The sequence below is a fragment of the Penicillium vulpinum genome, assembly GCF_028829585.1.
Source record: "Penicillium vulpinum strain IBT 29486 chromosome Unknown utg000003l_segment0_segment0, whole genome shotgun sequence".
In the NCBI taxonomy this organism is placed as follows: domain Eukaryota; kingdom Fungi; phylum Ascomycota; class Eurotiomycetes; order Eurotiales; family Aspergillaceae; genus Penicillium; species Penicillium vulpinum.
This window is the reverse complement of record NW_026643243.1, coordinates 2,674,906-2,692,597: the sequence shown is the minus strand read 5'-3', so window position 1 is coordinate 2,692,597 and position 17,692 is coordinate 2,674,906. Positions and strand designations below refer to the sequence as shown.

General features: G+C 48.2%; 6 protein-coding genes across 6 annotated transcripts; 4 read left to right on the top strand and 2 right to left on the bottom strand.

Annotated features, from left to right (window-relative positions):
• Nucleotides 1-156: 156 nt before the first annotated feature.
• On the top strand, nt 157-845 carry N7479_006133 (DUF5321 domain-containing protein; the record flags this gene model as incomplete). The annotated part of the gene is made up of 2 exons (XM_057253829.1): nt 157-604; nt 667-845. Coding segments are annotated over 2 exons (627 nt in total), but the record flags the coding sequence as incomplete, so codon positions are not given.
• An 870-nt stretch (nt 846-1,715) lies between these two features.
• On the bottom strand, nt 1,716-3,861 carry N7479_006132 (citrin; the record flags this gene model as incomplete). Its single annotated transcript, XM_057253828.1, has 2 exons — nt 1,716-3,617; nt 3,685-3,861. The coding sequence occupies 2 exons, from the start codon at nt 3,859-3,861 to the stop codon at nt 1,716-1,718; spliced, it is 2,079 nt and encodes a 692-aa protein (XP_057107690.1).
• Nucleotides 3,862-7,808: 3,947 nt separating this feature from the next.
• On the top strand, nt 7,809-10,314 carry N7479_006131 (N(6)-L-threonylcarbamoyladenine synthase family protein; the record flags this gene model as incomplete). The annotated part of the gene is made up of 4 exons (XM_057253827.1): nt 7,809-8,182; nt 8,422-8,484; nt 8,935-9,006; nt 9,069-10,314. The coding sequence occupies 4 exons, from the start codon at nt 7,809-7,811 to the stop codon at nt 10,312-10,314; spliced, it is 1,755 nt and encodes a 584-aa protein (XP_057107689.1).
• A 348-nt stretch (nt 10,315-10,662) lies between these two features.
• Nucleotides 10,663-11,285, bottom strand: N7479_006130 (uncharacterized protein; the record flags this gene model as incomplete). The annotated part of the gene is made up of 5 exons (XM_057253826.1): nt 10,663-10,754; nt 10,813-10,890; nt 10,950-10,961; nt 11,019-11,197; nt 11,263-11,285. 5 exons carry the CDS (start codon nt 11,283-11,285, stop codon nt 10,663-10,665), a joined length of 384 nt encoding a protein of 127 aa, XP_057107688.1.
• A 402-nt stretch (nt 11,286-11,687) lies between these two features.
• Nucleotides 11,688-15,008, top strand: N7479_006129 (putative PHD finger domain protein; the record flags this gene model as incomplete). Its single annotated transcript, XM_057253825.1, has 2 exons — nt 11,688-14,104; nt 14,156-15,008. The coding sequence occupies 2 exons, from the start codon at nt 11,688-11,690 to the stop codon at nt 15,006-15,008; spliced, it is 3,270 nt and encodes a 1,089-aa protein (XP_057107687.1).
• Nucleotides 15,009-15,360: 352 nt separating this feature from the next.
• On the top strand, nt 15,361-16,619 carry N7479_006128 (RNA recognition motif domain-containing protein; the record flags this gene model as incomplete). Its single annotated transcript, XM_057253824.1, has 4 exons — nt 15,361-15,440; nt 15,497-15,602; nt 15,654-16,000; nt 16,060-16,619. Exons 1-4 carry the CDS (start codon nt 15,404-15,406, stop codon nt 16,617-16,619), a joined length of 1,050 nt encoding a protein of 349 aa, XP_057107686.1. The 5' UTR covers nt 15,361-15,403.
• Nucleotides 16,620-17,692: the final 1,073 nt, after the last annotated feature.

Sequence of the window (17,692 nt, the reverse complement as noted above, 5' to 3'; positions counted from 1 at the left end):
GCAATCGCTATCGGCCGGACACTCTAAACGGGGGGTTCCCGCGGCAACAACAGCGCTATACCTTATTAGGCGTTAATAGCCTTATCGCCTCAGGCAATCACGACCTCAACTTTTCACGCTTCTAAAGATCGACGATTGCTACTAGACGCAAACAGAGCTATGGCTTTCAGATTCAAGCCCTTTGGGCTTAGCAGACAGATCATTTCTGCTCCTTCCACATTAAATGCTACCAGACAATGTTGCGCTCCGGCTGGACGCTCATATTCGACCTCCGATCGCCTCCCGAAGATCGCAGACACGTCAGTATGGACCGCAATGATTCCCCGATTTCTTCGGGGTGGCCGAGCGCGCAAGAATCCTACGAAGGAGAAATCTAAAGAATGGAACCCGGCAACGTTCTACATCATCATGTTCACTCTGATCGGCTCGCAGGCCATTCGCATGCTCACTTTGAAGAACGGCTATGCGGCATATACTCGGACGACAGATGCGAAGATCGAGCTTCTAAGGGAGATCATTGCACGAGTCAAGAATGGAGAGAAGGTCGACGTAGAGAAGTTGCTGGGAACGGGCGACGAGGCAAAGGAACGAGAGTGGGATGAGGGTGTGTTTAACCAACATCCGGCAATTATATTTCATGGCTGGTGTCTGACTATTTCTCTCTAGTACTGCGCGAGATTGAAGCCGAAGATTCCCTATGGCATGAGAAGAAGACTGCCCAGCCACAGGCGGAGAAGTCCCAGGAGCCTGAGAAAGAACAAAAACAACCCACACAATCTTCGGAAGAAAACCCCACCGATGAGGTTGTGAAGACTGGGTCTCCACGAAAGCTTAGATTCTACTGAATGGGGAAATGAGGACTAAATTTAGTCTTTATCAAGACCGAACCTCTAGTCTTGAGGTTCTGAACAATCATCTGGACTCGGAATACACGATACCACCTTGGGGCACTGCCGTCTCAATGATTTCGAATTGATCTTCTAGATCACGATGGGATTTATTCCATTCCACGGCAGCTGGGTCTAGCATTTCCCACACACATGGACACAGCCCATGACCGATATATCCTCTAGGATATAAATGTAACATCACCTGTACAGAGTCTTTCTTGGAGAGTAGATTCCGATACCCGTTTATGAGCTTGCAAATCATGCGTCATGTACATATTTTCCCTGAACTTGGGATGAATAACTCAAAACCAGAACTCACAATGTAGTCAAGTTCAGACCACAAAATCAAATGCACCCGAATACTTCCTTGAAATGGATAGGACCAATCTGCTACCTAGACACCACTTGGATCAACCATAAACTAGGTTTTACCTTTATATCCACATCATGAACAGGAGAATATCAACCCAAACCCAATCTAGATTGATAGAAACACCACGATTAGGGCCCTCTAAGACAACCCACACACCTTCTTTCCAAATCTATCTGCTGTTGATACAATGCAAACATAGGTGGTCTCTGGAAATGAAAGAGAAGACATCATGATGCAAAGGGGGGATGCACGCCCCATGCCAGGCTCAACTGAACCGCAAAGAGAACTGACGTGAAAAGAATCTGAAAAAAAAGTGAGAAATATCTCATGCTAAATAGAGATAAGGCCTTGACCAAATGAGAAATGAGAAATATATCGCTAGTAAAAAAAATATGAAAATTGAAGAAACAATGACCAGAAATGGCAGGTTCACTAGATAACAGCAAGCCTCCTTACTTCGAGCTCTGCAGGAACTTGGGCCAGTTCTCAGGCCGTGGGACCTGAACCCGGCCAATGTTCTGGTCAAGGTCAAGGATGAGCTTGAGCGCGTTCCTTGACCGGAGGTAAGGCAGAGGCGCCTTAGCACCATGTCCGCCAACACTAGGCTCGACGTGGCCAGTGGGTGTGATAGCATCACCCTCACCGGGCATGGGGAAATTTTTCTGCAGCACCTCATAGGCAGCTAGGGTGAAACCGAACTGAGGCGAAGAGCGCATGATACGGGCGGGTCCACCCTTGAAGAAAGCAGCTAGACCCTCTTCTTTCCAGACGGTGGCAGCGCAGTGGCGCAGACCGTTGTACTTGGTGTCGCCCTTGCGAGCTTCAACCTGCAGACGGGTTTTGATGACGTCGCATGGTGTGGTTAAGTAGGCAGCGGGCATACCGGCGATAGCACCGGCGGTGAGGAGCTGGACAACACCCAGCTTGTTTGTAGCGGTTTCGCCGAAGAAGTCGGACTTCAAGTGTGCGTATGTGGGGAAGTAAATGGCCGAGAAGGGGACATCGCGAAGAAGACAGGCGCTGGCTCCCTTGTACAGACCCATCAAACCCAGGTTCTTAACGATCCAGAGGGCTGAGCGGCGAGGGGTACCCTCGACGTTCTTTGCGATTTCACCCTGGACTTGCAGACGGATCTTCACAATCTCAAGGGGATTTGTGAAGACGACTTGACAAGCTCCGGCAGTTCCACCAGCCAAAACCTCTTGAGCGTACTTGATCCTGTTGGTTTCCTTGTCCGTAAAAAACTCACGAACGAGATCATTGACCGTCAGCTTGATGGCCTTTTCAGGCGCCACGCCAATCAACTGAGGAATGACACCAGAGTACAGGCCAGTGAAACCCTCGTTGCGGATAACCTTTCTAGCGCAATCGAGGGAGTTATTGTACAGCCTCTCGCCAGGGCGAGACGAACGCTGGTTCTGCAGACGGGTCTTGACGAGATCAATGGGGTAGACCATGAATGCACCAAAGGCACCGGCAACACTACCCAAAGCAAAGTGGTGTGCAGACTCAAGAATGCCGTGAAGCAAGCCCTTAGTCTTCTCGGCAACTTCATGTCCAGTAGTCAAGGCCTGGTTTACAGCGGCCACGGGAATACGCCATGAAGCATCGATGACCTTGGCGAAGTCTCTCTGGGAGAGACGTCCTGAAGGCGCATCCAGTCCAGCGAAGTGGAACAGAATATCGGCCTCCATGGGTGTAAACTGGGAGAACCGGGTAACACGAGCAGCCTCGTTCAGGAAGTCGGAACGAGTGATCTTACCATCGGCGCTCTTCTTTGTTGCTTCGCGGACAACCATATCAATGATATCCATCTCGCGCATGACATTCTGGAAAGCGCGGACATTGGCGTAGGAGATGCGGTTGCTAGTCGAGATATTGCACAGCGTGGGGAGGTTCTCGAGGACATGGTCGGAGAGCTTGTGTTTCGAGGTCTCGAGGATAATGCGCTGGAAGTCCTCGGGCTGGATAAAGCCATCACCGTCCTTGTCGAAGATGTGGAAAGCTTGGCGGATACGCTCACCCTGCAAACCGCGCAGCATCTGGGCGAATTGGGGGTAGGTCATATCATGGCGAGACTTGGAACGGCCTCCGTACAGCGAGGCCCATTCTGAGTTCCAATCAAAAGGAATGCTGTCGGCACTCTTGTTCATGTTGTACAGTCCCTGCACGGTCTCGAACTTGACACTGCCGGTTCCATCGAAGTCGAAGAGACGAAAGGCGATCTCGTATTCGGCATCGGGCTTCGCGAGTAGGTTTTCGAAGGAGGCCCAGTCGGTAATGTTCAGCTTTCCAGCTTTCCGTCGGTCTGCGACGTTGAAAAGGATACCATATTGTTCGCGCTTAATCTTGTGCTGTTGGGAGGGAACCAGATCAGCAATTGCGCTCTCAGTACTTTTGTCGTCCCTTGGTAACACTTACATAGTCTTCCTGTTTAGGTGCCACGGCATTAATGAAGTTCTCCTCATTCATGAAGAGCTCCCCATTCTCATCTTTTTGCGCATGGCGGAGAAAGTTCGAGCGCGATTGGTGGGACAGCTGAGGCGACTCTGTGCTGCCCAAGAGTGATTCCTTCACAGCTTCCTTTACACTGGCCATTGTGTATGTCCAAGTTGACTTTGAGTATTAAACAAAAAAAAAGACACCGCACAAAAGAGAAAAACTGGGGGAAGGAAGGGGTCGAGGGAGGTGGAGAAGGGGAAGATTGAGTCAATAAAAAGTGTTATGATAATAGAAGGGAAGCCCACTTTGTAAAGTTCTCGGGCTTATATTATTCTCACAATAGAAATATTTAGGATAGCTAATATAATGTGTATTGATAGATTTGATATTTAAATTTCCTATATTCCACGCATAAACCCTTGGCCACGTTGGTGTTTTTTTTTTACTACCCCTTGGGGCTTTTTTTTTTTCATGGCGTTAATTACCCGGACAGATCGGACCGAATCAGAGGTCTCTCATCGATCTCCGCATGGCCCTGATATCTATGTACTTTGTAAGTACTCTATATAAAATGTCCCTTAATTAGTCTGGTACGATTTCTTATTGTTCGAGATGAACTTTTTAACCCAGTTTTTTCCCCTGGGAATATAAAATATTCGCCACCATTCGCCACGGTATTGACCTGAACCATATTAGGCAAAACAAAAAAAAAGAAACATAGTCAGCAGGCGACTTTGAAAGAGAGGAAGAAACCGGATAGGTTTAACCTGTCACATGGCCCCATCGGAACCGGTGAGCCTTAACGAAAAGACGAAAGGACGAAAAAGCACGAAAAGAACGAAAACCAAAAAGGGATCTCCGAGTTCGGTGCGGAGTTCAGTGGGAACAAGTTGGAGAATTTTATTTCAATTGGTCAATTTCATATCTTTCCCCTCTTCCAAGCCTTCCAGACTTCACTCGGCTCAACTCCGGATTTTATGTTCCGTTATACTCCTTCTCCGCACTCTATTATGTATCCATTTAACCGATTCAACTTTGATAACTATCCTTTTCCAAGTTCCAATTTCATTATTTTGGAATCTAACATATAAATTAGGATCATTATATATGATCATTATATACGTACCTGGTGGACCATACGTTGTAGAGTAGTGTAGAGTAGTGTATAGCGGTGTAGCTATAAAACTAGCCCAACTCTTAGCTCTGAAAGTATAGTATAATGTTCTTGATCTCAAGCCTTAAAAGCTCCAGAAATGATTTCCCGGGAGCTAAGCCTGCCGACATTGCCTCGGACAATTAATCTGGGGTAAATCCATATGTACGGAGTGTGTTGCAAGACGATCCGTTCTATGTAAGAGTTAAAATCAACCACCAATTTCAATATGGGCTATATCTCATACCAAAAGCTACAGGGAAGATACAGAGTTAGAATAAAATGGCTACCCTAGTAAGCTTACCACCCGGTAGTACTACTCGAGGGCCGTAGAGGTAAAATCATGCGGAGTACAACATTATGTCAAATACTCAAAGAGAGAAGAAGGAATTCCAGAAGAATTTAGTAATTCCAAGAATACACGTACTTGTTCCTATAATAGCATGATGGGAATTATATCACAAGAGCGGAAGAAAAATTGATATTTATCACTACTACTAAATCTATTATGCTTAAACTTGATTCACCTTAAGCTATGGAGTTTACGCGATTCCAAGGTCGAACACCCTGGATTGCACGGTTATTGAAGGTATATATTGCATGTCATCAAACTCTATGATCTAGAACTCAAGGAAAATAATACCCCCAAGTCCGAGCTGGTTATACTGGACTCATATGATTGAAATAGTCAAAAGTCATATCTGCTCAGGGGGAATGAATGATAGACTGTTTTGGTTATCAAAAGGAGTAAATAAGATCTTATCATACCTCTAGTGTTCTCTTCGATTTCTAACTTCGTCTTTCCTCATACGCTCCACATTTCTTCGCTTCGCTTTCATACATCGACCAACTGTCATTAATTTTATTTCGATTTCTGAATGTAAACAGTCTTGCCCGAGTCCTTTGCGGAGCTGATAAACCTTGTCGACAAACATAAAACAAAGATCTTCTATACAATGGACATCATTTCTTGATGCACTCAGGCAGTAAAGCAGGGGCTTGCTCGCACTTAGCTAGACCTCCCTTTGTCATGAAGCATATAAGGAACCTCATGTCAGTAGGTAGTTCGTCGTCAATATTCAGCCCTGATCATCTCCCTTATTTCGTGGTCCACACCATTCCTTTCATTCGAATTTCAAAGGCTATATATAGAAAAGTCCTCTGTGCATTTTATAGTGTTTCTCTCGCCTTTTTCTGCTGTCTACCTATAGAACAGTGAAGGGAGAAAAAATATCTAATAAAAAGCCTACAAAAAGGATCATCACAAGGCCGCAGAAGTGCCCGAATATTCTTGTATATGATAGCTTGAGCAGAAACAAAGATAGTGTGCATGTCCTCTATCATCTCGAAGAGTGAGCTAACTAGTTAGTTAGTTAGTTACAATATCTTATGTAAATAAGCCCATCTCTCCAGGGCTTCCCCTAAAAAAAAACTATTTGTCACAACGCTGAATCAAGGGTCTAAACAAACCAACACTTTATCCCCGCTTTCGATCTATATTTATCATATCTAATAAGCTAATCAAGCCACAGCCTATTCCAAAGCCTCCCAAGCCCCAGCCACCTTCCCGGCAGGCAGGAGAGCCTCCCAACAAACTATGGAAGTCCCAGTCTTTCAACCTGAACCCGCCGGTACCTAGGATGCTACAGATTTTGCTAATCTCATAGGATCTCGAGTCATTGATTTATTCTAGTTTTTCTGTGTTTTCTGCGCATGTCCCATGTCATTATCCTATGTGTTTGTTTTTGATTACTGTCCAGTCACAGGTTGATATACTCAAATAGCTAGTCGCTCGTTTTAAAAATCAAACGCTCTCTCCCCCGGCGTTATCCTAATCAAGTAAATGTCTGCAAGTATGTCAACCACGCGCTGTCAATTTCAGTGGCACTTTCTATAAATAGAGTACACGTTCAAGCATTGCATCGTGCAGCATACATGCTCTGTTTTTAAATTAGGAAATATAATCACTACGACAATCACATAAGAAGAATGTGACATAGATCAGCATTAGTTTGCGAAGACTGGAGGTCAATTAGCACCCAAAAAAAGCCACAACAAAATGTGATCAACAGTGATAAAACTGCATTTACCACTCCGTAGTCCATAAGTAGCTTTGGTAGGTCTACAGAGTAAGTACGGGGGTATGCCCAAGCATAGATGCCATCCATCACTCAATCCTGAAGAGTAAAAATAGTTAATAGCGGCCCTAATCCCATGTGATATCTAATTATAGTACGACGATCTTCCAAATTTGAGATTCAAACCAATCAGCTTTCGCAACCACCGCTAGTCACTGTGATAATGCGGGGGTATCACCCAATAATGTAGAAATTCACTTGATGTAAGTGTGATCTTCTTTGCCTATCAATTATTAGTTGGTCGAGAGTTTCGAATCAAATAGACAGGAACGCCACGGTGTGGTTCCAAGTGCAGTTATCTGCAAGGCATATTGGACACCCCATCACCGAATCCTACCACCCGTCACATCACACTAGACGGGGGTTCCAAGCCGTGTGGATTTTAATTGGCTAGAGGGGACGGAAGATTTCCTAAGTTAGAAACTCCAGTGTGATGGCGGTGATTTGTGCACCATCATGCATAGGGTGGGCGCTTAGGCAAGAAGGTGGTTCCCCTCTCCCCCCCAAGTGTATATAGCCGCCCCATCTGTCCCTCAGGAGACAGGATTTTGTCATACCGTTTGAGATTTTCCTATTTTCATATTTTCCTATTTTCATATCTTCTATTTTCGTCTTTCGACTTGGCTGGCCCAGGTACTTCAAATCCTTCCAGGTGCTTCAAATCCTTCACATCTACGTCGATAATTTGCTTCTCCCCTTGCCTACTCGGATATCTTTGTTGATCAAAGTCTCCCTGTGCAAACCAAAACCAAATAACATCAACTGCATTGTCCTAAGTTTCTTCAACTATCGTGGATCCTTCATTCTTCACAATGTATACTGCCCGTGTCGTCAAGCCAAAGTTGTCCCTGAGCATCTCTGCTGCGCAGAGTGTTCCTCGGCCAACACTATCACTCAAGTCACCAGGCCCTATTCCGCGCACTCCTGTCTCGCCAATTTCCGCATCAAGCCCATCCAGCATGAGATTCTCCTCACTGCAAGTTCCAAGCTACGCATACACAAACTCTTGCTCATCGAAGAGCATCCTTAAGAAGCAGTCGTCCTCGCGCACTGCCACTGTTGACAAGCGTATACAATTCCAAGTCACGCCAACAGTCCACTGTGTGACGCCTATTGAGAACCCAGACGAATATTACGGCAAGCACATGAAGATGTCACGAGAAGAACGGCGATGGACGGTACGGCAGTGAGATGAAGCTCGAGATCTGTATCACTAATGACCGTCCATGGCTGGAGTAATGGGGAGCGGCCAGGTGCTTCTGAATGACTCGGTGTTTACATCTTGCGATGCCACGCTCTGCATCCCGGGTCTCTCATTGATCACCTCAATCTGCACAACATCTTGCGCGCCCCACAATCGACATCCTGAAACTGCAAAATGAAGTCTTATATATGACAGAACGGCGCATTAAAGTGTTCATCCAGCCGCTCTCAAGGTCGTTCTCTGGATGACTATGCTGCCTCTCGCGCTTGTCTCGACCAGCATTCGTCAGTATCATCTACTTGGACTCACTTCGCCTTTGATGTGCACCGCAAATTCTGTTGAAGTGGAAACTATGTATCAGTGTTTTGGAGGAACAATTATTTATGACGTTATGATGGGACCTGGATTGATGATTTTTTGATTTTTGAGCATACATGTTTTAACCTAGTCATTCGTTACTGCAAATACAACGGTGTCCTCGAACCTGCATCAAAATTCTCGATTCTAATAGTAAGTTAACGCTTTATTAAGATTTGTAGGTAGCCTTTGCGACAGTACGCAGTGCTTCGTAGATCTATAGATTGCTATTTTGGTGCCTCCAGGGCTATTTTAGGGCTCTATTTGAGGGCTTCTCCGGCCCGTGCGCGTCCGATCTTTTTCGCCCCTGTCGCTGGTCGTATGTCAAGCATCTTACCAATGTTATTCAGAGTGACATCTGCTGCGACTTTTTGCAGATCAGCGCTAAATGCGAGGAGATGTTTGACCTCCCGCCGTGGCTTGCTCACGTTGGCAATCGAAACGTCGTGGTAAGCGGAGGTTAACACCCGTCCGAAAAAAAGCCACCCAACTAATTAGTTGCCAACAACAGTGACGATACATCAGTAGCTATCGTTGAGAAAACAAAGAAAGACTCCGGAAGTGCAGCCAAAATCCATTTCCTTGAAAATGTAACGGCCGACACGCGTGCGCATCGGGGAATTCACCCTATCATCGCCCTTGAATCTCACCAAGACAACCTCGCAAACCTTGTACAGAGAGCCCTTAATTATCTACCGGAGTCCAAAACAAGCGATGGACTCAAACTGGCAGATGGAACTCGTCGCCGCCTCCCCGATTTCATATCCGCCACAAGAGGTCCCGGTATGCGATCCAACCTGTCCGTTGGCCTCGACACTGGAAAAGCGCTGTCGGTTGCATGGCAGATCCCCATGGTCGGAGTGCATCACATGCAGGCGCATCTTTTGACACCCGGACTAGTTTCAAGTCTGGAAAATGAAGCCAAGCCCGACTCACCTGCAATAGTGCCCGAATTCCCTTTCCTATCCATTCTCGTCTCTGGCGGCCATACGACTCTGGTTCAATCCAAAGGTCTCACAGACCATAGAATTCTCGCTACAAGCGAAGATATAGCTATTGGAGAGGCACTTGATAAATCTGCACGAGATATCCTACCTGAGTCTTTCCTTCAGGAAGCTAAAACTACCATGTACGGCAAAATTCTGGAGCAATTCGTCTTCCCTAATGGCAAGGCCGATTTCGCGGATTACTCGCCACCAGAATCTCGGGGCAAAGAAATAACCAAGCGCGTAAGCGACTGGGGCTGGTCTCTTACTACTCCATTTGCGAATACGCGCATCATGCAGTTCAGTTTTTCTTCGATTTCGAGCATGGTCGGGAAGATCGTTCAAAGTAACGGTATGAATATTAAGATGTCACATACAGAGCGTGTTGATCTAGGCCGGGAAGCCATGCGCGTTTGTTTTGAGCACCTTGCTTCGCGCACTGTTATCGCTCTGGACACTATGCGGCCGCACAATAATGGCAAGAATGATATCAACACCATCGTTGTCAGTGGTGGTGTGGCCGCCAACCAGTTCCTCATGAAAGTGCTTACTTCATTTTTGGAAGTGCGCGGCTTTGGCAATATCAAAATCGTTGCTCCGCCTCCATATTTGTGTACCGACAATGCGGCCATGATTGGGTGGGCAGGCATTGAGATGTTCGAGGCTGGCTTCCGATCCGACCTCGACTGCCGTCCTTTACGGAAATGGACCCTCGACCCACGGGCTGATGATGGAGGTATCCTTGGCCCAGGAGGCTGGATCCAAGAGTGATGATTGCATTTGGTTGGCTACCTGCTTGTATATTATTGACATATTTTCCCTGTATAATAGCGCGTGTAAGATAATGCATTCTCATTGCCACAGATTACTAATGCAGTGCATGAATTGTAATGAATAAATTTTGAAAAACAGGAGTTATGGTGCACTGTGGACATGCAAGACCCAGAATCATCAGAGACGCCGATGGCATGTAACCTCCGAGTCCACTCATCACCCATGCATCCTCCACAGTAGGGTATCGAAGATGCGCCGTTGCAACCCATGAAAACGAACCAAACTCGCGACCGACCGACTGTGCAATGCAAGTACTTTGAGATAATGAATTTGTAATCGGCATGATCAGCCGCCAACAGAGGGACCGCTTCGCTGCAGTGAAGCAATCTGTTTTCGTAGCTCCAGGAAGAAGTCTTTCCCATTTGCCATGTTTTGCGCTGTAGATATGGTTATTTTTTTGTTCAAGGGTATATTGCGATTGAAGGTGGACTGTACCCTTAGGGCCCCAGGCAGTAGATCTTTGGGTAGGACCGTCTTTAGAATGAGATTTGTAGGGCGTCGTGGAGTTCATTTCTGTATCAATGGCACGAAGGTTAGCTTTGAATAGACACAGAGGTAGAGATAAGACGTACCATCAGGCCCTGCTGTATCGTAGAAGCTCGATTAGCCCTTGTACTTGCAGATTAGGTACATATACATACGCTTCATAACGTTCTTGACCTCTGTGCTGTTGAAGCCCCGTACAGGGACATGCGGTTCCTGTGGAGGGTTCGACGCGCTCCAAGCAGCATTGTTATCGCGTGTGTTTCCTTGTCCTGCTGTCTTGTCACGGTTGTTCGAGTTGCGCTGCGACGCCTGGCGACTCGGTCCACCCCGCCATCTTATGAAGGCAGTACCAATTAGCGAAGCTGAAGCGCGTGGTGTTTTGGGGTGGATAACGCGTACCTATTGTCGCTAGAACCGCTCATGTTGTAGATCTATTCAAAAAGGAAAAATCAAAGCTCAATCTCAAGATCAAAGTCGTAAATAGCTTGAAAGAGACAGCTGTGGATGTCATGTCCCTTTGTCAAGCTGTGGAGGTGCTTAAAGTCAAGATTGGCGCCTCAGGCCAACAGGCCGAGACAAGATGTCTCCGCCTTGACCAGATAACCAAACACCTCATCGCGCCTTGTAGCTTCCACGGGCTCTGGCGTCCTTTACGTCCATTGTGTACATTCGTTTCTAGTTTGCTGTCGCATGACTTGAGACGTGCGTCTTTGAGATTTCCCGAGGCCCCGCCTGAGTCGGCCTCTCAACGCGACCTGACGCCGTCCGATTAAGAATCACCATCCCCAACAACATACACACACTGGAAAGCTTGTTCTTGAATTATGGCCCCGACGGTCAGACATTCAATCTCTGGTCGTCCATCACGCAGTAAACCTAGGTCTTCCCTCAAGTCATCCAACATCGGCTCCTTCGATTCCCCTGACGGCCCTCCTTCAAAGAAGCGAAAGTACGTTCCAGGTGGTCCTGGAGGAGGAGGAAGATTCATCGACTTCGACGCTGTAGCTGCTGCTGCCGCCGCCGCTGCCGCCCAAGAAACACCCAAGAAAACCAGCCCTCCCCGACGCCACTCCGCAAGTGGTCGAGGCCGTCCACCCCGTGAGATGGACCAACCATTCTTAGCCCCTCCACCGCCACCTCCCATTATACCAACAACACCACCCTCTATGTCGCGTCCAAGGCGCGACAAGACCCAAACCCGCGGTCGGTTCACCTCTTCTACGGCCGCTGCTCTTGCGCTTCAACAAGGCGATGGATACAAGCCACGTGAAGAGCGCGGGTGGGAAGAGTTCCATCCCGACTTGGACATTGATGGCAAAATTGCTGTCTTCACGTCCGAGGAAGTCGATGCCCCAGATACCTCTGCTCCTATCTTGAGTCTGGAGTCCCTGGCTGGCGCGAAACTATCGGATCATTCTGGATCACCAGTTATCATATCAGGCGAACTGGCTACTCCAATCCCAATCAAACGCAGGCCTGGCCGTCCACCTCGTCGCCCTGAGGCTATCCTTAATGCCCTTCTTGCCCAGCAGGGACAAAAGATCATACCGCCCCCGGGTCCCAACCCCCGGGAGAAACTAACACTTCCCAAGCCGTCGTTCAGACTGCGCGACCCTTTCACATTCTATGAGAAGAAGGGTGTCGGTCATCAAAACTATGTCGATCGGACCATGGCAAACGTGGGATATCAGGAGAGCGATCTTTTCCTCCGCCATGACCGGCGATTTATTCGGATGACTGAAGGCACCCAAGAAGATGACCTTGATGTAATTCAACCTGCCATGACAGATGGAGACCTTAACACTACCATTGGACGTGTCGAATATGACATGGATGAGCAGGATGAAAAATGGTTGGAAGAATATAATGCCAAGCGCCGTGAAGATCAACTCGAACCCATCAAGCCTGCTGTGTTTGAGATTACTATGACCAAAATTGAGAGGGAGTGGCATGCCCTTGAGAAGCGCATCCCCAAGCCAAACCCTAAACCCCCACAGACTGGACGTCTTCGCTCTAGCTCTGCAGCTGCGGTCAATGGCGAGACTGCTGGGCCAGGCGAAGAACAAGACAGCAAGTGTGCTATCTGTGATGATGGCGATTGTGAAAACTCGAATGCAATTGTTTTCTGCGATGGCTGCGACCTTGCAGTCCACCAGGAGTGTTATGGCGTTCCTTTCATTCCAGAAGGTCAGTGGCTTTGCCGCAAGTGCCAGTTGCTAGGAAGAGGGGCCACCAATTGTATTTTCTGCCCGAACACTGAGGGTGCATTCAAACAAACTACTTCATCCAAATGGGCTCATCTGCTCTGCTCTTTCTGGATCCCTGAAGTCTCTATTGGTAACCCCTCTCTTATGGAGCCAGTGACCGATGTCGAAAAGGTTCCACGCAGCCGCTGGAAGTTGAATTGCTACCTCTGCAAACAACGGATGGGTGCATCCATTCAATGCAGCAACAAAAACTGCTTTGTCGCCTTCCATGTCTCATGTGCACGCAGGGCTCAACTTTATCTAAAGATGAAGATTGGCCATGGCCTTATGGACTCCCACCTTCTCAAGGCTTTCTGTGACAAGCATGTTCCCCCTGACTGGCGATTGGAGCATGGTACTGATTCTGCAACCGCCGATGCCATCGAATATTACCGCAATACCATGCAAGGTAGACGCTGGGGAGACAGCCAAGCTGCGGCACTCTCGATGGGCCCAGCGCACCCCAGTGATGGAGGAGAAGAGGATCGCACTCTCACTCCTCGGATTACCTTAACAGTAGGTGGCAATAAACGGAAACGTGTACCCAGAACAATCTGGAAGCTGCCCTCCGGTGCCCCAGTTATCCCCCAGGTTGTATTGAACTCGGTGATTGCTTCTCTTGGGCGATTTACGGTCCGCCAAAGGAAGCAATATGCCGAGGATGCATCCAAGTATTGGACATTGAAACGAGAGGCGAGACGTGGAGCGGCATTGCTCAAGCGACTCCAGTTGCAGCTGGAGACATTCTCATCCATGGAAATGACACGAAGAGACTATGTGGCAATGGGTGTCCCTGGGCACAAACGCCTGGAGCGTCGCATTGAGTTTGGCGAGCGACTTTACAAGGATCTCGACCGATTGAGGATGCTATGCGATGAAGTGAAGAAACGGGAGAAAGAGAAGTTGAAGGATGCCGAAATGCTCCGTCACATCGTTGATCTTGTCTACTTCCCTACGTTCCCACTGCTGTGGCCAATCTTTGAGAAAGCTCAACTGTAAGATATACTCGTCCTATATTGTCTACACTCATACTGACTTTATTCCAGGCTCGATGGAAAGGGTGTATTTGCAGCAGGCTTGATGTCAATCCGACAAAGGCTCAACGAACGATTCTATCCTTCTGTTGCTGCTTTCTCTGCCGATCTGGCCAGTCTTTTCACCTCGGAAATCGGCGTGGAACCCGCTGGCGACACAGCGGAACTCCAAGCGCAGATCAGTGGTCGCGCTCCAGAGCTCAGCCTAGAGCAACGCGAGAAGAGAAAGTTAGCGAAACGGATAATTAAAGTAATCCAGCCTTCCCTGGAGGATGCGATCAGGAAAGAGAGCGAGCTCAACCGCAAACCATTCGAGAAGGAATTGAAGGAGTTGGACGTGATTCTTGACCACAGTGTGATGTCACGCAGTGGTGACTCGGTCGAGCCGGAAGGTGATACTGAGCTGTTTGGCCACCCTGACGCTATGGAAGGAGTTGAAGAAACACTTCCTACGACAGAGGCTCCTTCGGAAGCCCAGCCCATTGCGGATGAACAACACCCTGAAGCAACCGGAGCAGAAGAGCTACGTCCTGCTGAAGACTCCATGAAGATTGTTCCCACGTACTACCGACATCCAACGCCTGTCTTGACCGAGCAAGACCAGCAGCTGCCTTTGGCTTTGGGTGGCATTCAATGGTACATGCAGCCATTTGACCCTGTCGGTACAACTGTTCACGAGGAACGATGGACTGGACGGGATGTCATGCGAGGAATGAGTGAAGAACTCAGTGAATTGGATGAGGATGAACTCGAAGGGTTGAAGGACTTGGTTGACGATGGAGAGATCAAGGGCCTGACCGCCAACACCCCAACTGCATCGCAACAGAATCCCCGTCGGACTCGACGTTTGCGAGGCTCACGATGATTAATTCCTGGACATTATTCGTGTGGGGTTCATGAATTTGATTTTAGCGTATTCCAATTTTACTTCTGTATTTGTAGTTCTCTAGTTATAGCTAATAAAGCTTTGATATGGCGATTTCTTCAGTCTTGGCATAATAGCTGTTTGTCATAGTCAAGGTCTTCCCCCCTGCATAAACTTGCATTTTCAAAAGAAAAAAAGAAAACTCTAGCTTTTTTTCTACAAACTCCCCTAATTCACCGAATTCACCGAATTCACGCAATCGACGCAAATCCACGCAGTTTGTACCGCTGCCTGATTCCTCGGGTGTGTAGTTCCCGGTGCTTAGTGTCCGCTCTGATCAGCTTTCCAACTTCTCTTTCTTCCTTCTTCCAACCTACACCTTCAGTCCTTTCATCATGGCTGACTACGACAACGATACCAGCCGTTACGCGGGTATGTTTTCAATAATTATTTCGATGCGCTTGAAAATATTTACCTTTTTTCAATAGACGAGCCCCGATATGATCGGGAGCGCAGCGCCTCTCCTCGCGATGAGCCTCGAGCCGACCGTGACCGTGCTCGCAGCCGCTCCCCTAACGGTCGCTCTGATGACAGGTATGTTATTGTCTGATTTGTTGTATCAATTCAAAGCTAATAAACCCACAGAGCTCCTCTGGCTCGCAAGCCTCTCGAGGAAGAGGATGAAGGTGCCATCAACTCTGGCTCTAACCTCTTTGTTACTGGTATTCACCCGCGCCTGACTGAGTCTGATATTTCGCGTCTGTTCGAGAAGTACGGCGATGTCGATAACTGCTCTATCATGCTTGACCCCCACACCAAGGAGTCCCGTGGATTCGGTTTCGTGAACATGGTCACCGCCGAGCAGGCTGATGCCGCCAAGGAGGGTCTCCAAGGAGAGGTCATCGAAGGCCGCACCCTGAGCATCGAGAAGGCTCGTCGTGCCCGTCCTCGTACCCCTACTCCGGGAAAGTACTTCGGTCCTCCCAAGCGTGGTAAGTCACATAAGCCCTTCCCCTTGCACCTTGCATTAGCTTACCGTTACCTGATGGAGATGGCCCAGGTGGTCCCCCCAGCGGTCCCGGTGGTGGTGGACGTGGTGGTCCCCGCCGTGACCGTTACGATGATCGCCGTGGTCCTTCCGGTGGTGGCTGGCGTCGCCGCGACGATGACTATTCTCGCTACGGTCGCTACGACTCTTACAATGATCGCCGTGATTATGGCCGTGACTACGGACGTGATTATGGCCGTCGTGACTACGGTGGTGGTGGTGGCGGTGGTGGTGGCCGTGAGTATGGTGGCCGCCGTGAATCGCGCGATGACTACGCATACCGTGGTGGTGGTGACCGCTACGGCGGTGGCCGTGATGACCGTTACAGCAGCCGTGATGACCGCCGTGGAGGTGCTGAGGAACCTCGTGGCGGCGGCGGCGGCGGCGGTGGTGGTTACTATGATCGTGACGCCAACCCTCCTAGCTTCGATGCTGCCGGCCCTCCCCGTGAGGCTCGCGATCCCTATGCTGGTGGTGGTGGACGTTCCTACGAAGGCCAGGCACGCAGCAGCACCGGTGGTGCTCCTGGTGGCGGCGGCGAGGATCGGTACGCTGGCAGGTAAAGTGCCTCCCCTTGTTTTCTAACCAGAACAGAGACTGGCCTTTGATGTCTCCTGGTTCCTGGTTCCATGTTTCAAACTTGCCCACTTCCTCCCCCCTTTTCTTTGTTTCTGGGATTGTTTTAATGCGGGATTTGGGCGACGGGCCACGGGGCGTCGCTGTCTTTGTTTGTCAATTTTTCTCGGCTCGACGATTGAAGAAAAAAAAAAAAAGACGGAGCGCCACGACTCGGCAACTTCATCGCACACTTCGGTCACTTGATGATGTGTCACTTTTATGTCTGTTCGCGACGCAACTTCGGGAGAAAAAAAAAACTTCTAGCGGCAGAGGGAAGAAAATTATCGCTGTAATTCGGTTATCTCAGGGTCAACAAATGCGTCACACAGCTACAGCTTCAACTTCACCTCTACACCATCTCCAGTAACGGCTCGATTGTATTCGACTTCTCTAAACAACCGAATGATCAACCATTCGCTTTCAAAGCCGTCGACTTTGCGCTTGTAGTCTCAACCTTTAAACTTCCAGGCATTAATCGATTTGGATCGACAATGCCATTAAAGGTGAAATGTGTTTTACAAGCTAACCTATCTAGATTTTTTTTGGAATCCTTTGTTCTTCCCCGAATTTGATTGGGGTAGGACTCGGATACTCGTACTTATATTATTCTTCTCCATGAAACTTACTGAAATATATATCGGCTTCTATGCGCCCTATGGAAGAGCTTAGCTTCTAGCACGATGCACACTACTTTAAAGATTGTGGGCATCCTGTGGTCCTCTTTTGAGTAGTAAGAAGTCCAAGCCCCTTGTCTTTGAATTCGGGGCTGTGTGGATTCTCTTTGATTTATCGAAACTTGGATTTTGAACAAATAATAATACATACTCGAACCGATAGGGCACTCTGTTCATTGGGCCCCCAGCATTATTAGTGTCTATATATCCTTTGACGAGTATAGTTGGTCGCCTCTGTCCTTGAGGACAACGACTTGAATAACCTGACCTATTTGAGATAGGATCAGGGCTGTTCTATTCAAGATATTAAGACAACATCGCGATTACTTTTCATATATTTTCAT